The sequence below is a fragment of the Solanum dulcamara genome, chromosome 7 (assembly GCF_947179165.1).
Source record: "Solanum dulcamara chromosome 7, daSolDulc1.2, whole genome shotgun sequence".
NCBI lineage: Eukaryota > Viridiplantae > Streptophyta > Magnoliopsida > Solanales > Solanaceae > Solanum > Solanum dulcamara.
This window is the reverse complement of record NC_077243.1, coordinates 13,953,417-13,975,557: the sequence shown is the minus strand read 5'-3', so window position 1 is coordinate 13,975,557 and position 22,141 is coordinate 13,953,417. Positions and strand designations below refer to the sequence as shown.

The window sequence follows — 22,141 nt, the reverse complement described above, 5'->3', positions numbered from 1 at the left end:
ATTGAGTCGTTTTTGATATGTAGCTTTTTATCTTTAAAGTGATTTCAACATAAATTTAAGTTAGTCGAGTCTCCAAAACACATATGAAATGAAAAAGAAAAATTATGGGTAAAGCTATAATTTTTTTTTTTTGGTAAAGAAGAAATTTACTCATTAAGCATAATCAAGAATCATTACAAAGTGGGATTAGGAATGAGTTTGCACAAAACCAAATAATAAACCAAAAAAAATAGTAATAGGAAAAAGTGAGGGAGAGCATTGTAATTCTTTGAATCATAGGGGAGGCTTATGTAAGTAAGAAAAACAAATTTGACGAAGAGCTTTTGCAATTATTAATAATTGTTCAAAATATCTGAAGAGAAATCTATATTTTCAGAGTGATAATAACAACAACATCGCTCTTCGAGGAGATTGAGGAATTACCAAATATCTGCTGAGTTCCATCTCATTAGCTTCTTCAGGTAGTTGAAATAAATTTAATCTCAGATTTTTCTTTATCTGAAGTTGCCTTTACGGGTATTTTTTGGGGGATAATAACTACTTTTACTAGTTTTTCCTTTTCTTGATTTTGGTTTTCGAATTGATATTGTCTGGTTGAGTTTCTGTTGTTTGGTTTTTGCGTTTTGCCCTTATTAGGGCATGGTCGTTTGTTGAAAAAGTCGAATTCCACTGAAGATATTCTTTCATTTGAACATGTATTTTGGTGGGTTTAGAGTATAATTAAGTTTAAAGATTGAATTTTTAATGTTATCCTCTCTTGTTATCAAGCAAAAAAAGTTAGCTTTAAGTGGTTATTCTTGTTTTGATCTCTTAGTTCTGTTTTTTTTTTTCTTGTTTTGGGTAATTTATTTGAAGAGTTGTAGCAGGAAGAGTTTAATCTTGTTGCTTGTGATCTGGGGTTGCTTATTTTTGTATGTCGAATCACTCTATAGTATATTGTTTTTGGTGGTTTTGAGCATATTTGGCCGGGAGTTTTGGTTCTTCATGGATTTCATGGGAGAAGCCAGTTTTGCTGGAGGGAGTGATGTTAGTGGCTCTTACAATTGGGGTCCTGGTTTTCCTGATCAGGCAGATTGGGCTACTGAGGATGATTATAGAGCCTGGAACACCGATCTCTCCACTGAGACCCCTTCCAATTCGAGTCAGGATGGTAGACATTCCCAAAACCGATCTGGAAGTGAGCCTCCACACAAGAAATCAAGGAACTTGCAGGGGGTAGATTCAGTTAATAATCGCTCCAAAGCAATTGGAAAGATGTTCTTCAAAACTAAATTATGTTGCAAGTTCCGCGCTGGGGTCTGCCCTTATATTACTAATTGTAACTTTGCTCATGGCATAGAGGAGCTGCGCAAGCCACCTCCCAATTGGCAAGATATAGTGGCTGCACATGAAAGTGAGTGTGGTGGGGGAGTGATGCTGGAACCAAGAGAAGAACACCAGATACCAACTGCCAGTTCTCCTGAGCTGCGTGCAGAGTCCCAAAGGTCCTACAAAGGGAGGCATTGCAAGAAGTTCTATACTGAAGAAGGATGCCCTTATGGAGATACTTGCACTTTCCTTCATGATGAACAATCTCGAGCTAGAGAGAGTGTTGCAATAAGTGTGACTCCCACTGTAGGTGGATTTGGTAATAATGCTGCTGGAGCAAACCTGAAGCCTTCAAACTGGAAAACAAGAATTTGTAATAAGTGGGAGACCACTGGTTATTGCCCGTTTGGCAGCAAGTGTCATTTTGCACATGGAGCGGCAGGTATGAATGTGGTTTTTGCTTATTTGTTTTTTTGGTATAGGAGATGTGATTTTACTGGTTGTAGTGAGTGTTGCTAGTTTGTGCTTTGTATTTCTTTTTTCTCTGCATATATATACTTGGTTAAATTTTGGTTTGGGTAAAAATGCGCATCACACTAGGTGAGTGTCATAGACATACAAATGTTGAGATGGACGTGCTTTTTACAACATTAGAAATAATCACATCCGACAAAAGGTACATGTAGTACATATAGATTATAAATCGAGGGATGATTGTTCTTGATTTATTGGAAAATAAAAAAAAGAGAGAAAATAGGTTGGCATGGTTTGTATGCTCTACGTAGACCTCCAAATGCATTGATCAGGTGTAACTCTACACTATGATGATTGTAGGTGTCAAAAGAGGACAAAGGTCTTTCTTTATTCATAAACAAAAGGTGGACAAAGATCTATTCTCACATGGAGAGAAGTTGTCTAAAGAAACCTACAGTGCTTTGTAAATGTTCAATGTTTTGTCTCCATGCTGATTTAACGAAGGACATAACACCACCAGAAGTGATATTTGAAATATCCATGCAGGCGATACCATCTGTTTGAGATTATGGTTTAAGTCATGCTGGTACATTTACATTAGGTTCAGCTTTGCTGAGAAAATTTCTTTGGTTTGTTTAGAGATTTGTATGTCGGTCTAGCAAATGAATGTGAATTAGAGAATCTTCAGTTTTAGAAAATTCTTAATTTGTCTCAAAATCCCTCTGCAACACAGGGAAAGTTCCACCTCCAACAATGTGATGTTAACTGAATGGAAAATATGAATGTTCAGTTATGGAGAGGGAAAAGAAGGGCAGGGGGCCTGAAGGAGATATTGAAGAGACACAGTGGAACTGCCTTTTACTTGATGTGATGTATAGCGTGCCACCTGAGCGTTCTTTTTTTGGTACATCACTGGCCTTTCTGGGGGAAAACTGAAAAACAATAACTTAGTTTTAATCATAAATGTAGGTGGACAAATCATCAATATATCTAACAATTAGATGTGAGTGATAGAGGTGGATACATTACTAGCTAGTTGGGATTAAGACTTCGCCATGCTGGTACAATACATTATGCCCAGTAATTTCTAGTTTGTTTAGTTATTTGTATGTTAGCAGTACATGGTTAAGTGTGAGCTTTATAGAACTTCTAGTTTTAGAAAACCACTGTTTTTCCTTGCAAGATAATTATTGAGTTTTAGAAAGAAACAAGCAGCAACACACACTCCCCTCTTTTCTTTTTACCATTGACTACAGAAGGTTACCACTTAGCTGTCTTTGCCTTCTCTCTATAAATAATCTCACATCCTAAGGCAATTTTTGAACTGATTTGTTCAGTAAAGGCTGGATATAAACCTGTGTTGTTAGTATTGGTTGTCTTACTTTAGGAAAGAATTAATGCCGAATTTAGTTAGAAGAAGAGGTGGGACTGTTTTTAGAATTTAGATATTAAACAAAAAACAACAACAACAACATACCCAGTGAAATTCCCACTTCACAAGTGAAGTGGGGTCTGGGGAGGGTAATATGTACGCAGACCTTACCACTACCTCATGGAGATAGAGAGGTTGTTTCTGAAAGACCCCCGGCTCAAAAGTCAGTCTCAAGTAAGAGAAAAACAATAAATATAGCATAATGGCAAAAAAAAGCGATGCAAATTTTACAAGACAAGAATAATAACGATAGCAAAGTAATGTGATAATCAAAGGTAATAACTAATAACAACACAACTATAAAGGCACGCCTATACCTACGACCACCTAAACCGACACACGGCAAGACACTATTCTATCCCTACTAGCCTTCTACCCTAATCCGAGACCTCCACTCATTTCTATCTAAGGTCATGTCTTCTATGACATGGAGTAGCGCCATATCTTGTCTAATCGCCTCTCTCCAATACTTTTTCGGTCTACCCCTACCCCTCCGCATAACCCCCAATTCCAACCGCTCGCACCTCCGAACTGGGGCGTCGACACCCCTCCTCTGCACATGTTCAAACCATCTCAGTCTCGCTTCTCTCATCTTGTTTGCCACAAATGCCACTCTCACCTTCTCCCGAATAACCTCATTCCTAATCTTATCACTCCTAGTGGGTCCACACATCCATCTCAGCATCCTCATCTCCGCAACATGCATCTTCTGAACATGAGAGTTCTTTACTGGCCAACACTCCACTCCATATAACAACGCTAGTCTAATCACCATTCTGTAGAACTTACCTTTAAGTTTAGGTGGTACTTTCTTATCACACAAGACTCCAGAGGCAAACCTCTAATTCATCCACGCTGCCTCAATGCGGTGCGTGACATCATCTATGTCCCCACTACTCTGGATGATGGATCCAAGATATTTAAAGCTTTCTATCTTGTGGATAGGTTGAGTGGCAAGCCTCACTTTCGTGCCCTGTTCATCCATTGCAACACTAAATTTGCATTCCATGTATTCTGTTTTGGTCCTGCTCAATCTGAACCTTTTGGACTCCAGCGTTTGTCTCCAAACCTCCAACCTATCATTAACTCTGTCGCGAGTCTCATCAATCAAAACTATGTCGTCCGCAAATAGCATATACCATGGAACCTCCTCCTGAATAGACTGTGTCAGCTCATCCATCACCAAGGCAAAAAGAAAAGGACTTAGCACGGATCCCTGCTGTAGGCCCATCTCAACAAGAAAATGCTCTGAGTCACCTCCCACCGTCCTAACCCGAGTCTTGGCTCCAGCATACATGTCCTTTATCATCCTAATATACACTATCGAGACACCTTTAGCCTCCAGACATCCCTAGAGAACATGCCTTTTCAAGGTCAATGAACACCAAGATCCCTTTTTCTTTCTCTAAATTTCTCCACCAGTCTCCGCATAAGATGGATTGCTTCAGTAGTCGACAGCTCGGTCATGAATCCGAACTGGTTCTCTGAGATTGACACTCCTCTCCTCACCCTCCTCTCCACTACTCTCTCCCAAATCTTCATAGTGTGGCTAACAACTTGATATCCCTGTAATTATTACAGTTTTGGATATCACCCTTGAAGATTTTAGATATTAAAACGAAAAGGAAAAGTTAAAATTTGATAGAGGTCGGCGCAAAAGGAAAGCAGAAAATGTAGCTTTGATATTTCTTGTCCAGGAGTAGAGAGTGTGCTTTAATACTGAACATGGCGACTCATTCTTAATTATATAGTCACTTTTAGGTAGTTCTCATACTGAAATACCTTTGGGTGTTATCACCTGTTCTATCCCACTGGAATTGGTCATTTGCTCTTATTGCCTGAATATTTAACTTGCAGGCTGTCGACTGTTCACAACTCCTTCTCTTGTCATTTAGGTTCAGGTCTGCAGTCCATTTGTGGATGGGTGGAAGATGGGTTTATTAGAGTTTTGATCCTGGGATTATTTGAAAATGTCTTTAATATTGCCATTTAATTATTTGTGATAAGTAGATGTTATGATATAGTTATTTTGCTCAGAGTCATCTATCAAACTCCTATATGAGTTATGAAGCACTGGGAAGCAATCGAATGTTGACTTGATTAGGTATACTTGGAATTGTCTTTGATTTTCGTGTAGGGAGACCTGTATAAACTAATTGTATATAGTGGTAAATTCTGCATCAATATAACCTACATCACCAGAGCACAATTCTTGAGGCTTTGCCAATTTTGAGATATTGTCTCAAAATTATTTGGATTTCGAACTTGATATTCATTTCTAAAGATGTTCTTGATATTCCACCCACCCTATTGATTTTCTTTTTCCTAATTCTATTTGTATATGTGATCTGGTGCTAACATCAGCCATCTTTCTGGCAGAATTGCACAAATATGGGGGAGGACTAGTGGAGATGGAAGGCACAGATTCGCTATCTACTCCTCCAGATTTAAAGCAGGGAGGGGGTCCTTTTAAAGCAGCAGAAGGTTCGGTGCCCTCAACCATTTCAGCACCTCATGCAGATGTTTACCATTTGGGGTCGGGCGTTCAAGTGCAAAGGCCCTCTGGCATAGTCCAGAGGACTGGCCAAAGGGTCATTCAGAAATGGAAAGGGCCAGAAAAAATTAGTAAGATATATGGCGACTGGATTGATGACATCGAGTGAAGAAGTCGTGTTTGCTAACTACTTCTCCGTTTATGAAGATAATCTTGTTATCGAGGCAGGTATAGGCATCCAAAGGAATTTGAGTTCTTTTGTATTGCTTTGAACTGCAATGGAGGAATGTTGTTTTCGAGCTACAAATAAAATAGTTGTTTGTTAGCATGTGTTTGCTCTGTGTATTCTACCATCCTTGTTTGGAAGAAAAGGAGGATCAAAATCTCTGTTGTAGAAGAGATGAGGCAAATCTTTTCAAACTTCGGCAGTAGTGTGGTCCGGTCCTTCCTCGGATTTTGTGTATAACAGGAGTTTTAATGCACCAGAATACCCTTTTAGATTGCAGTAGTAATTGGGTCATTTCACATCCGTATCTAGTAATTCAATGGAAGTATCTATTACAACATGGTAAATCTATCTACCAAGAATGGAAGTATCTATTACAACATGGTAAATCTATCTACCAAGATTGGAACAGAAGAGTTTGTATTTGTTTGTGTTGTAACTTAAATTTAAAATCTTGGATCTCCAAAATCTACTTGTATGATTCAATCATTTATTAATCCTACTATTTGCAAATACTGAACTTTGTATATCATATATGTAAATACTAAGATAGTACTCCCTTTGTGTCTTTTTGTGTGTGGTGTTTGAATGAACAAATCGTCTTAAAAAATTTGAAAATTTTAATTTAAAACATAAATATTGGTACAAATATAAATCACTTGTAAATTTAACAATGTAAACTAAAAAAAGAGAACATCATACATTTGATAAAATAAATACTCTCCGTCTCAAATTAGTCGTCGTGTTTCACTTTTGTTCTAATCAAACTGTGCTTTAAGTATCGTGTCTTATTGATGCTTCAACTAGTTGTCATGGCTTGTTGGGCTTTCTTGACGCAACTATGTGGGACTTTACTTCTACTGTTTGTTATTGTTTCATTTAAGTAAAAAAATGTTTATATTTTTTTCTACGAATATTAAGTACTAAATAACATTAAGGAAAAATACATTTTTTTTCACGCTCAGATATATATGATTAAAATTTTAATTAATTTTAACATGTGTTTCAGTATGACTGACTGCAGGTATATATAGAATAAATTTTAAAAAGTGTTAAGTGAGTCTATTAAATTACTTACAAATTGAAACATAAAAAAAAAATCTACTTATTTTCCTTTAAAAAAAATTCATTAATTTGTTTTTCCTTTCTTACCGAACACACCGATTTTTGCGCAAAAATCATGCCGACTAATAAATCACACTGAAAAAAATGTTATTAGTTATTGCTATTGAGTTAACATGTTTTTAATGATTTTATAAAAAAAAATCAGATTATCGGTTCGATTTTGATTTTTTATTATTGAGTAATTGGGTAAACCGATGACCCATTAAGACTGTAGTAATTTACTACTTTACCCCTACATAAATATTAAATATTAATATCAATATCTTACTAGTTACTACATTTGTTCTTTAGCCTTCAATTCACATTATTATTTTAGTTCTTTTATTTGTGTTGCACTTATATAGTTCTTTTCACGTTAGTTACTACTGTTTCTATTTTATGAACATTTTGTAAAGTTATATTATTATCCAATCATACTTAATTATTGAAGAAGTCCTATACTTTTTATGAGTATTTTCTTATTGGTTAAACTGAAAATCGATAAATTGATAATCGAAAATCAATAAAAATATCTTATTAATTAGTTATTGATTTAGCATATTTAAAAATTAAAAATTGATTAGTCAAATCAATAATCCATAAAATCGAATTAGATCGATCGATAATCGAATCAAACCGATCGATCCACCCCTTAAAGACACCTTCATTCTGCATCAATGGAATAGTATCTTTGGAATGGGACACCATTCTTTGTGTAAATGTTTGCTTAATTAGAACGCTAGACCATCTTTCCCATTAATAAGTTATTTCGGGGGGGGGGGGGGGGGGGGGTTATCAGTCCACATTAATCAAAAGCATAAAAGCAAAAAAAATCTAACATAAATTAAAGTAAAAGCAAACAATGAATATTGAGTTGCCCAATTTGATAAGTTCACTATCTTTTCACTCACTGTTTGAAGTTTGAAAAGCAATGATGGTGGGGGAGAGAATAAAAGTAGTAGTAAGGGGAGGTAGATAGATAATATGAGTTAGGAATATTTTATGAGATTTTTTTTTATATGGGATAATTTATTCTATGGTTTATATTAAAAATAATGGCATAAGATATTTTAAAGATTAAATAATACTTATTAACGAAAAATTTCGTAAATACTAACATCTTGTTTGAATGGTTGTTATCCGTTGTATTGTATGTATTATATTGTTAGTTTAAATATAACAAATATTTTGATTGTTATTTAAATTTTATTGTATTAATCGTTTAACCATCGTTAGGTAGCAACGAAAAGTTTTATTTTGTTAATAACCAATTTGGTGTGATCGCATCGAACCTTAATATTCTCTTTCTATTTTGTCTTTATTTATTATTTAATACTCTTATTTTATATTTCACCCTACCTTTTTATAGTAGCTTTACCTCGTACCTTACCTTTTTTGTAGGTTTATCATGCAAATTATTGATGTTTGATACTATGTTACAATGAAGAACGATATAGTCATTCCAAACGATGTATTCATTAAAACAATATCTTACGATACAATACAACATAACTCAACATAATATGATACATTATGAAATAATACATAACAATCATCCAAACAGAGTGTGAGAGATCATTTGATATGCATATCAAATTCATCTGAAATTATAATCCTAATATTATAATTCTTGAATTAATTTATTCTATTTAAAAACTAAAATAAAATAAATTTAAAAATATTCATCTTATCTGGCGTATCAATTATTAGGTGGAAAAATGAGAAGATGAAAAAGGAAATGGGGAAAGGCAAAAGGCAAAAAAGAACAAAAGAATAAGGTACAACTAAAAGTACAAAAGCCGTGCAAGTGTCACTAACCAAACATGAGCGTAGAGACAGCTGCCTTACAACATTTTATTTTAAAAATCTCTGTGACCACATGTTCCAAAAAACAAATCTTCCAACTCTACATGTGGTAGGTGGACTCACTTATAAATCGAATCCAAATTTTATCGTATTAATATTTATTTTTAATTATTAAAATATCAAATCTAATATTGAACCTCCATTTCTAATGATGGTTTTTTTAAACATAAATAAATATCATTGTTTATATCGAATAAATCCGAAGGGACATAAATTTAATTTTAATCCATGTAATATTTAATTTGGTGAGTAATTATTGATTTGTCAGTCACTTTTATTTATTATGTTTCATTTTTTTGAGAGTCATATTGCATAAATTTTAATCAACATTGTAATATATATAAATATATAATCTTATTAATATAAAAATGATTGCAATTTATTGTATTTTTTAATATAATTTTTAAATATCTAACTTTTAATTTGAAATATTAAATTTAATCTAATTTAATTAAATTTGAAGATTAGTCCAATTATACATTAAGATTTAATTGCCTATTTCACCTGAATTTTGGCCATTAAAAATCTCCGAATTCCAAGGTCCAAAAACACACACGGAAAATCAATTTATTATTTTTTTTAAAAAAAGACTTGGTCCTTATCGTAGTATTCTTTGTTCGGTTTCTTTCTAATAAAAGTTTGGTACGTGTTCTAAGCAAGCTTTCATCATATACGTTTTACTCCTATATCACATTGTGAGATGATTAATTGATACATCATTGTGTGTAAAATGACTACACCAGAAAATGCCTAAAAAAAGTTTTTTTATTTGGTATCTGATATTTAGATTAGAATTTGATTAAATTTAAATTTGCGTGTTGCAAGATTTATTTATATAATTAAGACTATGGTCAGTAAAATAATTAAAACCCACGATGTTTCAGGTTCAAACTCCAACAGAAACACAAAATAAGTTGGAATCACTTTTTCGAAGTGGATATCGAATGTCGTGTTTTTCTTCCAATTATATATATAGTTAAAATATTTTTTCAATATATAATCATATTAACTTAACATATATATTTTTACAAAAAAATAAAATTAAAAATATCATATAAAATCATCAGCCTTCTAGAAGTAATCAATTTATAATAGAAAATATAAAAATAAAAATATTGGCCAAGCGGGCTCTAAATGTGAGTAACTCGCAAAAACACTCGTGTAATTTGTTTTTCTTTACAAAAGATAATTTTCATTTTTTTGGATCTATCAAACATGAAAAAATAATAATCCATACCGAACACATCCCGTAATATCGTCATATTATATGTAATAAAACGAGTTAATATATAATCAGTGTAACTCTTTAAATTTTTTAAGATATTTTATTTAGACACTCGAACTAGATCTTGTTCCAACAGAACTAAGCCCTATAATTAATTTAACTATCGAATAAGCGAATGAAAGTACCCCCAATTTCTTCTTCTTCAGAGATTGAATGAAAAATATCTGATTGAAAGATTTTATCAAGAATTGAGATATTCAATTAAAATGGGGCTTAATTCAAGCATCTCAATAAAATATCATGACAAGATTAACTTGGTTCTTATTGCTATGTATACTTCATCCTATTATTAATCCCTCCATTCTATATTAGATGAACACTTTTTATTTTATGTGGTGATTAAAAAATCATTAATTGATTGATTACCTTTACTATTTTGCCCTTTGTTTATACTCCCTCCGTTTCTTTTTACTTGTCAAATTTTGACTTGACACATGTATTAAGAAAAAAATGATTGGTATAGTGAGTTTACTATTTTACCCCTATTAATTGATAGAATTTTAAACATATTTACCCACTACATTTTTCAAAGACATAAACTCAATGTTAATAAATTGAGGGTATAATAGAAAGAAAAAAATGTCCTTTCTTGATTTGTCAAAATTGACAAGTAAAAAGGAAAAACAAATTAAAAAATATTTGACAAGTAAATAAGAATGGAGGGAGTATCAATGTAATATACATAGAATATAGAAATAGCTAGTATTGAAAATTGTTCACATTCAAAACGTCATATTAGTTGTATGGGTAAAATGAGAAACAAATAATTAATTATATCTTGATTTAATAAGTGATCAAGTAATATGGACAAATATTTTTAATAAGATGTTCATCTAATATGTGACGGAGGGAGTATAATTTATGCATGTTTAAATGATAAAATCATCAAAAAAAGGTCAAATATACCCTGTACTATTGAAAATAGTTTAAATATACCATTCGTTATACTTTCAGGCTAAATATACCCTTACTGTTATACTTTCGGTTCAACTCTCTTATACTTTGGTACAAATTTGCCTTTAATTTTAATAGAATAACAATTGAAAAACTCAAAATTAAATAATTCATTCCCAATTTTAAATATTTGATTTTTTATGAATAAATAAAATTTTCAAGTACTAATTTAAGTTTTTTTTTCTTAGAAATGACAATACAAAATGCATTGCATAATTTTAAGTACTAATATATGAAATTTCTAAATAATAATTAAAAAAAATTTTCTTACAAAATGATAAATCAAAAAATGCTCCAACATAATTTTGCCACATTCTTGCTATCAGAAACATAAAATGAAATTCTTCATAATAAGACATTATGCTATATAAAGTGGCAAAATTATTTTGGAGCATTTTCTGATTTTTCATTTTGTAATAAAAAAGATTCAAATTAATATTTAGTAATTTCATGTATTAATACTTAAAATTATGTAAATGCATTTTGTATTGTTATTTTTAAGAAAAGAAAACTTAAATTAATACTTGAAAATTTTATTTATTTCTAAAAAAATTCAGATATTTAAAATTAGAAATAAATTATTTAATTTAATTTTTTTAAGTGTTATTCCGTTAAAATTAAAAACAAATTTATACCAAATTTAAACCAAAAATATAACAATAGAGATAAATTTAATCCAAAAATATAATGAATAATATATTTAAACTATTTATAATAGTATAAAGATATATTTGATCCTTTTCGTAAAATCATTGATTGTACCAAAATAAATAAATGATTGATGGTGTAGAATTTGATAATTTTTTAGGACTCTCCTCCACCTTGAAATTTTCAATTTCCAATTTCCAATTTCCAATCCTCTTTCTCACCACTCACCATAATCTCTTTCACAACCATCCAATTTTATTTTTTTTAATGAATATTAGATTGTGGTCACTATAGAGGGTGAAAATTTCATAGGTCCCAATTTTTGTTTTTTTCTTTTTGTTTTATTATTCCTCACATTTTAAAATTCCTTTTTTTAAATAAAATAAAATAAAATTGGTGGGGCCCATTCCTCTGCTCTTTTTATTCTCACAATGAAACTCCTCTTTTCCTCAATTTCCTCTTCATCTTCTTGTTCTTCTTCCTCTATTTTTGTTTTTTCTCCTTTTTCCTCTTTTGGCTTTCGATTTTTGCTAATTCTCTGAACTTTTAGTAACAATGGGGACTGAAGGTGCAGAGAAAGCCACCATTATTTTCACCTATGGAACACTCAAAAGAGGATTTTCAAATCACGTTCTCTTACAAGACATGATAGCCGCCGGCGACGCTTCTTTTCTCGGCGTTTACCAAACCGTCGATCGTCTCCCTCTTGTCTGTGGGCCCTACAGGGTTCCTTTCCTCCTCAATTTCCCCGGCTCCGGCGAGCACGTGCGTGGCGAACTTTACGCCGTTTCCGCTCGTGGGTTGACCCGTATGGACGAATTAGAAGGAATTACCCGGGCCCATTACGAAAGGCTGCAAATCAAAGTCCGACTCGATGAAGATTCGGTAACCACCGTTGAGGGGGAGGCGTATTATGCACACAGAAACTACGCGGAGGCGCTGTGGAAGAGGAATGGAGAGAAGGGATTCAGTTGTTATACAGAGAAAGAGGCGAAAGGGTATGTAAAGCGTAAAGATCGGCCTCAACATTTAACATTTTTGGAACAAATTGGGATTTTCATTTCTTCTAACCCAAATTCTTGTTATTGCAACAAAAATCTTCCTGCTCCTCCTGCTGCTCCTCCTGTTCCGATTAATGTTGTTAACCATTGAAATTATGTATTTGTTTTTATTAGTTTATAATTAATTAAGGGTTAATTAATATATTGTCTTAATGATCTGTTTATGCTACTACTGCTAATAAGTTTATTATTAGATCATAGATGTTGATGCTGAAGGTGTGACAGATTTGTTTATCTGTCTTTCTGTAAAATTGCAAAAGCAAATGATTTGGTCTGATTTGTAACTATTGAGTTCATTTGCTGCATATGAAAAGAGAATTTACCATAATTATTTTATGAATTTTGAGTTGTGTTTTGACATGCATTTTATTTGGAAAAAAAGTTTAAAGTTTCAAAAATGTTCTCAAATACAGTATTCGGAAGCAGTGGTGGAGCTAGGATTTTCAATAAGGGGTTTAAAATTTGAAAAAATAGAAACATGAACTAGTCCAGTGGGGTTCGGCATCTACTATTTATATATAAAAATTTATTTTAATCATATATAAATAATATAATTTTTTGCTGGAGGGGAACCCCTAGCCACTATGTGGCTTCAATCCTGTTTGGAAGTACTGCTTGTGGAACCTCAATCTCCACGGGCTTATTAGCTAAATAGCAATTGGCACATACAATACGTCCCGTCGTTTCTCGTTGATTTTCATAATCCTGTTGTGCAAAAGTGAGATATGCACTTGCATCGGATGTGCGAGTGTTGATGTATATCATGAGCGACGTTGTGTGAGGAGAGGTGAAATTTCTGAGTTTTGTTAGATCAATTTTTGAAAACTTGAAAATATTTGAAGATCAAATCTGATCAAATAATGGTCAAACATATATTTGTAGATAGATCTTCAAAATTCGATCCAAAATATATGGCCATTTAGTTTAGTAAGTATCTCTTTGAATGAGAAGCTGAAATAACTTCTAAAAAAAGTGTGCGAGTGAAAGTGAAATTTCTCTAAAAATATAAGATTCATTTTTTAGGAACTCGAAAATATTTGAAAATCAAATTTTTATAATCCGATCAAGTTTTATGGTCAAACAAATCTTTAAATATAAATTTATAAGATTGGATTTAAAATTTATGGTCAAATATTAGCTTAATATCTCTTTGAATGAGAAGCTAAAAATCGATCATTGTTTACCAACTACACATTGTTCCGTCATGCTAAGAATAGGGGGTTTAGGAAGAATACGGGCATGGAGCAATCGTCACTCGACAACTCAAAAAAATGAAAGACCCCATAACATAATTCGAATGGAGGCTGACCACTGAGCACACTCTGACCTCGCGGGGCGGGCCCCTGTGGTTGCGAGCTGTCAAAGAAAGGTCTAACTGTTGGAATCATTTTTTCCATTGCTATTTGATACATTTCATAGCTTTTAATAATACTGAAACTAAATCTATTACATTTTTAAGGTACAAGATGTTATAATTCGATCAGTCTATCCTCTATATCGTGATTAATCAGAAATTATTCATGTTGCTCTGTTATGCGCTAGAATGTCACACACTTTTATCATCGTGCTTTATAAAGGATGGTTCTAAAATAAATATCGAAAGAATTTTTGAATTCAAGAAAAAAAAAGTGTACCTGCTAAATACATTTATCTTATACAATAGGCACTCCAAGCCGTAAAAAATAGTGTGAATCTCTAAAATTCATTTTACTCTCAAAGACGGATTGAATAGCAATTACTATTAGGGAAGGGTTTGTTCCATCATTGATTCATCAAAAGCCATCAAACACACAGTGGGAAGCTTTTACCTTTTAGTGAGCTTATTCGGGGTGAATCCAAACTAGTGGGATCAAGTAAATGTTGAATCCAAATTTGCATAACTTTGGATTACTGAAGAGTCGTCCGACTTTATCAGAATTAAGTTTTAATCCTAATTAGTTGAATTAATTAATATTGAATTCGAATTAGTCTAGTCAAGTCAGTCCCGAATCTAAATAAGTAATTAAGTAAATTTTGAATGTTGAATGACTTAAAAAAATCATTATTTTAGTTGGCTTTGTCAACTTAGTTTTAACACTCTATATTGAGGTTTGAAATCTGTTATGATTGTGAGTATATATGTTAAATTATTTTATGATTTTTCATGTTTGTATCTTTATTAGGGATCTATCGAAAATAACCCCTGTATCTTCACAACATAGAGGTAAGATGATATTCACATCAACTTTTTCAGACTCTATTTATAAAATTATCCGGGCATAGTATTGTTATTGTGTATTAATTTGATGTGGGAAATTAACACTCGAGTGACTCTTAAACTCTCTCAAGAGGCAATTGTTGATGGAGTATACAAAAATGCTAAACCTTCATTACTTTAAGCTTATATGATATATATGTTTCTGTGCTTGTCCTTTGTTTATTACTGTATGATTTCATTTTTTGTTAGTCAATCACTATTCTTTAAATATTTATGCAATTGATTCTCATTATGAGATGATGCAAACCTTTAGTATAACATTTATTCTTGATCACGGCTACCTGCTTAAAATTAAAAATTAGTAGTGAGACTTTTATTTTATCTTCTGTCTAGTAAGAACCTCTAAATCTATATTTGACATAATTAATATAATAGTTGATTTCGACTTTATTGAAGGACAAGGGGACGAAGTTACAACTACAAAACTACAACTATACCAAATGCACTCCACGGCGAAATTAGTTGAGTGATTAGAATGATACTCTAACGGGAGAGCAATACTATCAAATAAAAGTAGCAAAAATATCATAAGAGAAGCAAACATATGACATAGTTCGTTCGAGAATCATTAGCATATACGGAATTTAATGTTTATGCAATCCTACAACGATCTCAATAGTAACTAGACTCACAATTAAATATTTAGTAAAATTCTTAATGTATACTCAGATATACCAAAAATTTATTAGATTCGTGTGAACCGCAAATTACAAGCTAGACATGTCTTTGATTAATATCAGACCAATGACATAATAGCGTGCACAAGAGGGGACAAATTTATTAAAAAAAGAGGAAATTGAAGTAGAGGAATTTAACAGGCACCAACTCTTATATGGTGTTGCATCACACACAGTGCAACAGATTCAAGAAGAATCAAATTGTAGCAAAAGGTCAAATTAATATATTTGTTAGATGCTTTTCAGTTTAGGCTTGACCCTTAACTGATGATGACATTTTTGGTAATTTAAAAAGGAATTATTTATTTTGTTTAAATAAAACTAAGTACATAAAAAATAATACAATGATGTCATCCCTTGGTGCAATCCACATATTTTACATCACTGACGCAACAATAATAATAATAATAATAATTCTGCCTCAATATTAAATTGAAATCAACTATATGAATCATCATTGACAATATACTAGCGATGCTTGAACTATATAGGAACTATTTTCATTTGTTAAATATCCAAGTTATCCTTAAGAGGTTGATACCTTGAAAAGATTAAAATTAAGTGATAAAGTAATTAAAGAGGATAAAATTTGATAAATAACAATATTTTAGAACGTAATTACAAAACATTTAGTTCTAATTTGGGTATTTATGAAACATAGTCATAATTATTATATCAAGCAAAAGAGTTGTATCAGACATGTATCAGTTGTATCAACAAAAAAGCTGTATTCAAGCAGATATCAGTTGTATCAACTGAAAACGTGCAAAATAGTTGTACCAACACATATTGTACAAGTGTGTGTGGCTATTATGTATTTGCTCTAAATTCAAATATAGCCACGTTTCATATCTTTTAAAAACTATAGCTATGTATAGTAAGTAAAATCTAAATGATTACATGCTGCCTAATTTTTCCATGAAAGAAACTAAGGGAAAATCTGGGGTCAAATTTTGCAACTATTTTTTTTTACCAACTATTGAATTTGTAAATAAAAAAAGGTAGCCCAAGTTAACATACCAGGGGAGGTTGTTATTTAAGCTAATAAATTAGACATTAATAAAGTCATCCTAACTTAGAAGTAATAGAATTCTATAAAACACTCAAAAGTCTGGTCAGCAAAACTAATTTTGGAATCTGTTTTCCTATTTGCCAAGGTGCTGTATACACTAATTTGTACAAAGAATATGACAACAAGAGTTAGTTTGTGTTCAGGCTAGCTTGCGCGCTAAAAGTATAGAGTCAAGATTTAACTTTTATGAATTCTGTATTTTAAAATGATCATTTCAAGTATTAATAACTAAGTTCTAACTTCAATATGTATATATATTTAATACAAATTTTCAATATAGATACATTATTTGAACATGAGCTACTGAATTCAATTGAACTCATAGCCGAGAAATAACAATATTGTATATCCCAAAATAGTACTCCATAAAGTAGAACCAATTTAGCTTTGGCGGCTGTTTTTAATTAAGAGCAAATGTTTGAATAAAATATTTATATTGAATTTGACACAGTAAAAGTTTCTAGTCTAGCATGACTGAATGGAAATTTTAAAACTAAAATAGTTGGTAAGATGTAAGATCAAGTTTGAAATTATATAAGCTATAGCACTTAGGTTGTGTTTGGTAGGAAGGAAAATGTTTTTTCTAGAAGATAAGTTGTTTTCTTATTTATTTTTCAATGGTTGATAAGTAAACAAAAAATATTACCACAAGAACAGTTATATATAATTTAGGAAAAACGAGTGTGGAGATGGTGGAGGATGAGAGATGGGAGGTGAGTTGTGTGGGGGGTGCTAGGGTATGAGAACTTTAGTGTACGCAGACCTTATGTTTACCTCAGAGGTGAAATAGAATTTCCAGAAGAAAATGTCATTCATTTAATGAGAAATAAAAAGGAATATCAAAAATTCAAGCGACTGAAGATAACACAACTCCTTTTGAAGAAGTAACATTTAATTAAAGAATGCATATTATCTGCGACTCTTGAGAAAAGAACAGCAAAGATGAGACTTTCTATATTTTAAAAAGTAGCCTCTGGCATCAAATTTGGTTAATATGTCAAGTTCAGTGAGATTCAATCTTTAAATATTACATGTGAATTGATACAACCTTGAGGAAGGCAATGAGTTAGCAATGACATCTTCCAGTATACTTGTTTCACAAATTACATTTTACAAGATGTCTATAGGGAATTCAGTAAATACCAAAATCATGATCACTGTAAAAATTGTCTGAGTTGCATAGACATATTAGGTACAGATATCCTGTCGGTTACACATAACATGGTTGCTCTGGAAAACCTTCGAGCGAGATGATGAATATTTAACTTTAGGAAATAAATCTCACCGATAACAGAAGGATACTACCATAAACATCTGGGAGAGGTAAGTGAGGTACCATAGGAAAGACGGTGAATCTGAAGACGAGAAAAAAGATGACCACCAACTTTCATTTGTCCGTCAACTTGTTAAATTCTGTCAATTGCTCTGACCTGCATGGTTAATTCACGATTAGAGTGTTGACATGAAAGTACTAAAGGATTAGAATTGATTCTCATTTCATTTTTAGTAGATTAGCAAATCTACAAAAAGTTGCCACTTGATATGCTACATCATGAAGCAACACTAAATGTAGTAAACATACAATAAGTAAATCTTTTCGGAAATCCAAGAAATAAGCGCTTTTATCCAAACAAAAGAGCATCAAAAGTCAGTCAAATGCTCAGGTTTTTATTCGAGTCATGGCTAACTCTTTCCAAGTACCTATTTTGGGAACACTATTACTATGTTAAAGACCACCAACAAACGTATATTAATAAGTCGACGAGAATGCAATCTTCTATATGGATCACTTTTCCACTGAGCTAACAACTCTGTTTCACGTATATAAACACTTCCCATTCATTAAAAAAATACATATAGGAAAACGAGGAAGAATTTGTCGAAAATGTGTGTGTGAGTTGTTACACCCTCGGAATATTCACCAATCTGTCAGAATTTTAGGATTTACCAAAACACCTTAACACATTATGAAAATTGGAAAGCAGCATACCACGATAATAAATTAAGAAAACTGCTAAATTCCACACTGACGAAAATTCATCTTATACCCCTCCCCCAGTCCTCTAAAGAAAATGCTAGTATTGCTTCTTTATAAGGAGAGAAAAAATTAATCACAGTACAAATAAGTGCTGTCCTTCAAAAATCTGGCCAAGTTTCTTTTCCTTCAGGGTCAGCAGATTGTTTAGAGCCAATTGATCAATCAATTTAGTAATCTGAACTAAACACTCACCAGACTGAATCCTGACTCATACCAAGCCCATTACAGGTAAGTATCATCCCTTTGAATCTGGCTAGATATTCCTGTATTCGAACACCAAGTAGTCAGAATGCAGTGTCAAAGCATCAGAACTCAAACAAAAAATTAACATGATGGAAGTGTGGAAGTCCTTACTGGCAAGGTGTAATTATTTATCTCATAGTTTCCATTTAGATCATAGTCAAGTCTCTTATCAGGATCACTTAACACTGAAATGGATGTAAATTGGTAGCTATTAGTGACTGCATAATGTAAGCAGTGAATAATCTCTCATTAACTATACATTGTTATGCTCCACATAGGGCTCCAGGATTTCTTCAGTTTAAAATTTCAAAAAACATTGTGCAACAAGTATAATGAAAAGGAAGTAGGCCTCCAAAACTATCGAATTTCTAATTTTAAAATAGGTACACAGATAGATTTTAGGATCAGAACTCGATATAAAGATTGATAGACAATGAGAAATTTATTGGGAGAATTTGATGTAGGCGATACATTCAATATAAAGCTACTTCAAGCAAACAACATATAAACCATTGTTTCTTTCAACATTTAGGCGGAATAAGACATCACATGGTGTTAATGGTGAAAATATAGATCAGATTAAATTCTAGCTAAATCATACAGGACAAGTAACAATTATCAGCATCATGTGGCAAGGGATATATGAAATTATTATGCCCAAAATTAAAATAACTACCCGAATAAGCTTCATTAATCTCTTGAAATTTAGTGGTTGCTGCATCGTTACACTTGTGTTTGTCAGGATGCCACTTCTGCGCATGTCAATCAACGTGAATGATATGACTGCAGTCAGGAACACGCTCCCTTAAATAAATGCGAGCTTGCACAAAGAGAGAGGACGAAACATAGAGAGAACTCAAAAATAGAGGAGCTGTAGCAGGTGCTGCTCGATGAAATATGGATGACTAACCAGTGCAAGTTTCCTATAGTTTAATCTGATCTTCTCATCGGATGCATCATATTCTACTTCAAGAACCTTGTAATAATCCTTAGAACAAGCAAAAAGTATACCGTCATGAGATCATCAAGTAAAATTAGTAAAACATATGACAATCCATAATCCTTTACAGATAAAATATTGGAAAGAAAAGAATTTCCTTACGACAGAATACATATGCTAGTTCCTATATGACAGTCATATTAAGGATGAACAAGAAAACCCCAACACTACTCAAATCTTAGCCACCAATAAAACTGCCAATGATTCTTTAGAGGAAACCTTATCATATTAATACTACCATACATTTCCTTTTTGGTTAAGAGTAAGAATACAGGCGCAACGCCAGAAATTTATATAACAGGATTCAGAAAATACAAGAATGTCATAGCTGAGATTTAAACTTGCTACTTAAACAAATTTTGAACCCCCTTTACCTACATTATAATTTTCTTATATGACAGGGGGTTCAACAATTCCCTTGCCAAAATCATAAACAATGAGTGACCTAAAACGCATTGAATATAATGCCAATGGTTGATTTTAATTAAATCAGTAGAGAAAATCCAAAAATAATCGACAAAGAGAAAACTTAAAACTGAAAACTATAGAACCTTTTCCAATGAGAACACTCGTTTCAAAGGGAGGTTTTGTTAAAGCATTTTGTTGCTTCTTTTTCTGCAGTGGTCTGTGAAGGAAATGGATCAGTTCTAAAATGATGGAAAATAATCTACTTATTCATGAATCTCAATACATCCCTGAATGATCTTTACAGTTCACACATTAAAATAGCTAGCAACACTACCAGACCTACTTTTACTAGAAACTGGAAAACAAAATTCTTACATGAATTAAAGAAACTAGCAAATACCAAGTCCTAAACAACTTAGGTTTCCAACTCCAACTTTGAATTAGTCTTCCAACATAAAAAGATTGCAACTTTATTAACAACAAATTATTCTGAAGCAATTGCTTGATTATGGACATAGAAAATGAAATGGTGCAAACTACAATGAATCTAGATACAGTTTTGCTCAATAAAAAGGAAAAACACAAGGGAGAAAAAGGTGAATTAAACACAGGTGAGGAGAAAGAAAAAGGAAAATGAAATTGAAGACGAAGATTACCTTGTATTTGTAGGTGGTCTTATTATCATCCTCCATATGGCTGCCAAAATTTGTTCTTTACTGCTACTTCAGGAGATATTGCAAAACATTTCACAAAAAAAAAAGGACAAAATGCAAATGGCTCAATTATCTTTTTGAGTATCTGAGATTTTCATCCCATGAAAAACATGGTTGAAATTTGAAGGCCGCTGAGGAAAAAAGAAAGTGAGAAACAGACAAACTGATGACAGAGACACTCAATTAAGAGAAGAATTCGCTTTGTTTTTGGAGATTCTTTCTTTTTTTCCTCCTTAAAGTTATTAACTTTATGATAATTTCTCTCTTAAATTTGTTACTAGAATTCAATCAAATTGATAGGAAGACTAGGGTAAATTAGGGCTCCTTAGAGAGGTGAAAGATCAAGAATTTCCTTTGAAAAAAAGAATCCTATAGCAAGAATAATAGAGAGAGAAAGAGAATGAGTATGTGTGCTTTAGATAGAGAAGAAGAAATTCAATTCAATTTTTTTTTAATCAATTTACAATCCCTAATTTTCCTATTCCTACTTCTACAAAGAAATAAATCTTCAGTTTGGATAGTCACAAAATAGACCAGCAAAGAACTGGATATGGGATAGGAAAGGTAGGGTGGGGTGGGGGGAATCTGGTCTAATAGTTATTTTTGATAAAGAGTGTTTTATCTCCCGATTAGTCGAGCCTCAACATAAGTGGTAATTGTTTTGATAGTCGAGCCTCAACATAAGTGGTAGTTGTTCTTGATAGTAGAGCCTCAACATAAATGATAGTTATTTTTGATAGTCAGCCTCAGTACAGATGTCAAATAACGGCTACAACTATTATAAATTTAGAAGTTTTTTACCTCAATTTATCCTTTCTGATATTTTAAAAATTCCTTCCTCGAAAAGAAAACTTTAACTTCAAAGTTTTAATCAATGTGAT

At 32.3% G+C, this 22,141-nt stretch overlaps 3 protein-coding genes across 5 annotated transcripts; 2 read left to right on the top strand and 1 right to left on the bottom strand.

Annotated features, from left to right (window-relative positions):
- The first annotated feature begins 322 nt into the window (after positions 1-322).
- On the top strand, positions 323-6,489 carry LOC129895430 (zinc finger CCCH domain-containing protein 56-like). Of its 3 annotated transcripts, none has more exons than XM_055971148.1 (3): positions 323-461; positions 957-1,750; positions 5,594-6,489. In XM_055971148.1, the coding sequence occupies exons 2-3, from the start codon at positions 985-987 to the stop codon at positions 5,875-5,877; spliced, it is 1,050 nt and encodes a 349-aa protein (XP_055827123.1). In that variant the 5' UTR covers positions 323-461; positions 957-984; the 3' UTR covers positions 5,878-6,489. The 3 variants fall into 3 exon arrangements, with proteins under 3 accessions (XP_055827123.1, XP_055827122.1, XP_055827121.1); XM_055971147.1 differs by having other exon boundaries at positions 856-1,750; XM_055971146.1 differs by lacking the exon at positions 323-461 and having other exon boundaries at positions 471-1,750.
- A 5,748-nt stretch (positions 6,490-12,237) lies between these two features.
- LOC129895213 (putative gamma-glutamylcyclotransferase At3g02910) lies at positions 12,238-13,180 on the top strand. Its single transcript, XM_055970895.1, has one exon. The coding sequence runs from the start codon at positions 12,347-12,349 to the stop codon at positions 12,941-12,943; it is 597 nt and encodes a 198-aa protein (XP_055826870.1). The 5' UTR covers positions 12,238-12,346; the 3' UTR covers positions 12,944-13,180.
- A 4,652-nt stretch (positions 13,181-17,832) lies between these two features.
- LOC129894278 (uncharacterized) lies at positions 17,833-22,010 on the bottom strand. The gene is made up of 6 exons (XM_055969890.1): positions 21,204-22,010; positions 20,050-20,127; positions 19,816-19,891; positions 19,251-19,324; positions 19,089-19,159; positions 17,833-18,288 (listed from the first exon to the last, which is right to left on the bottom strand). Exons 1-6 carry the CDS (start codon positions 21,237-21,239, stop codon positions 18,246-18,248), a joined length of 378 nt encoding a protein of 125 aa, XP_055825865.1. The 5' UTR covers positions 21,240-22,010; the 3' UTR covers positions 17,833-18,245.
- Positions 22,011-22,141: the final 131 nt, after the last annotated feature.

What these genes read in the sequence shown, in the direction of transcription:
- LOC129895430 (XM_055971146.1), top strand. Translation starts at nt 745, where the DNA reads ATGTTATCCTCTCTTGTTATCAAGCAAAAAAAGTTAGCTTTAAGTGGT. An exon ending in TTTTGCACATGGAGCGGCAG is followed by an intron (nt 1,751 to 5,593) that starts GTATGAATGTGG and finishes TCTTTCTGGCAG; the next exon opens with AATTGCACAAATATGGGGGA.
- LOC129895213 (XM_055970895.1), top strand. Translation starts at nt 12,347, where the DNA reads ATGGGGACTGAAGGTGCAGAGAAAGCCACCATTATTTTCACCTATGGA.
- LOC129894278 (XM_055969890.1), bottom strand. Translation starts at nt 21,239, where the DNA reads ATGGAGGATGATAATAAGACCACCTACAAATACAAG. An exon ending in AGACCACCTACAAATACAAG is followed by an intron (nt 20,128 to 21,203) that starts GTAATCTTCGTC and finishes GCTTGTTCTAAG; the next exon opens with GATTATTACAAGGTTCTTGA. An exon ending in TAAATAATTACACCTTGCCA is followed by an intron (nt 19,160 to 19,250) that starts GTAAGGACTTCC and finishes GTTCGAATACAG; the next exon opens with GAATATCTAGCCAGATTCAA.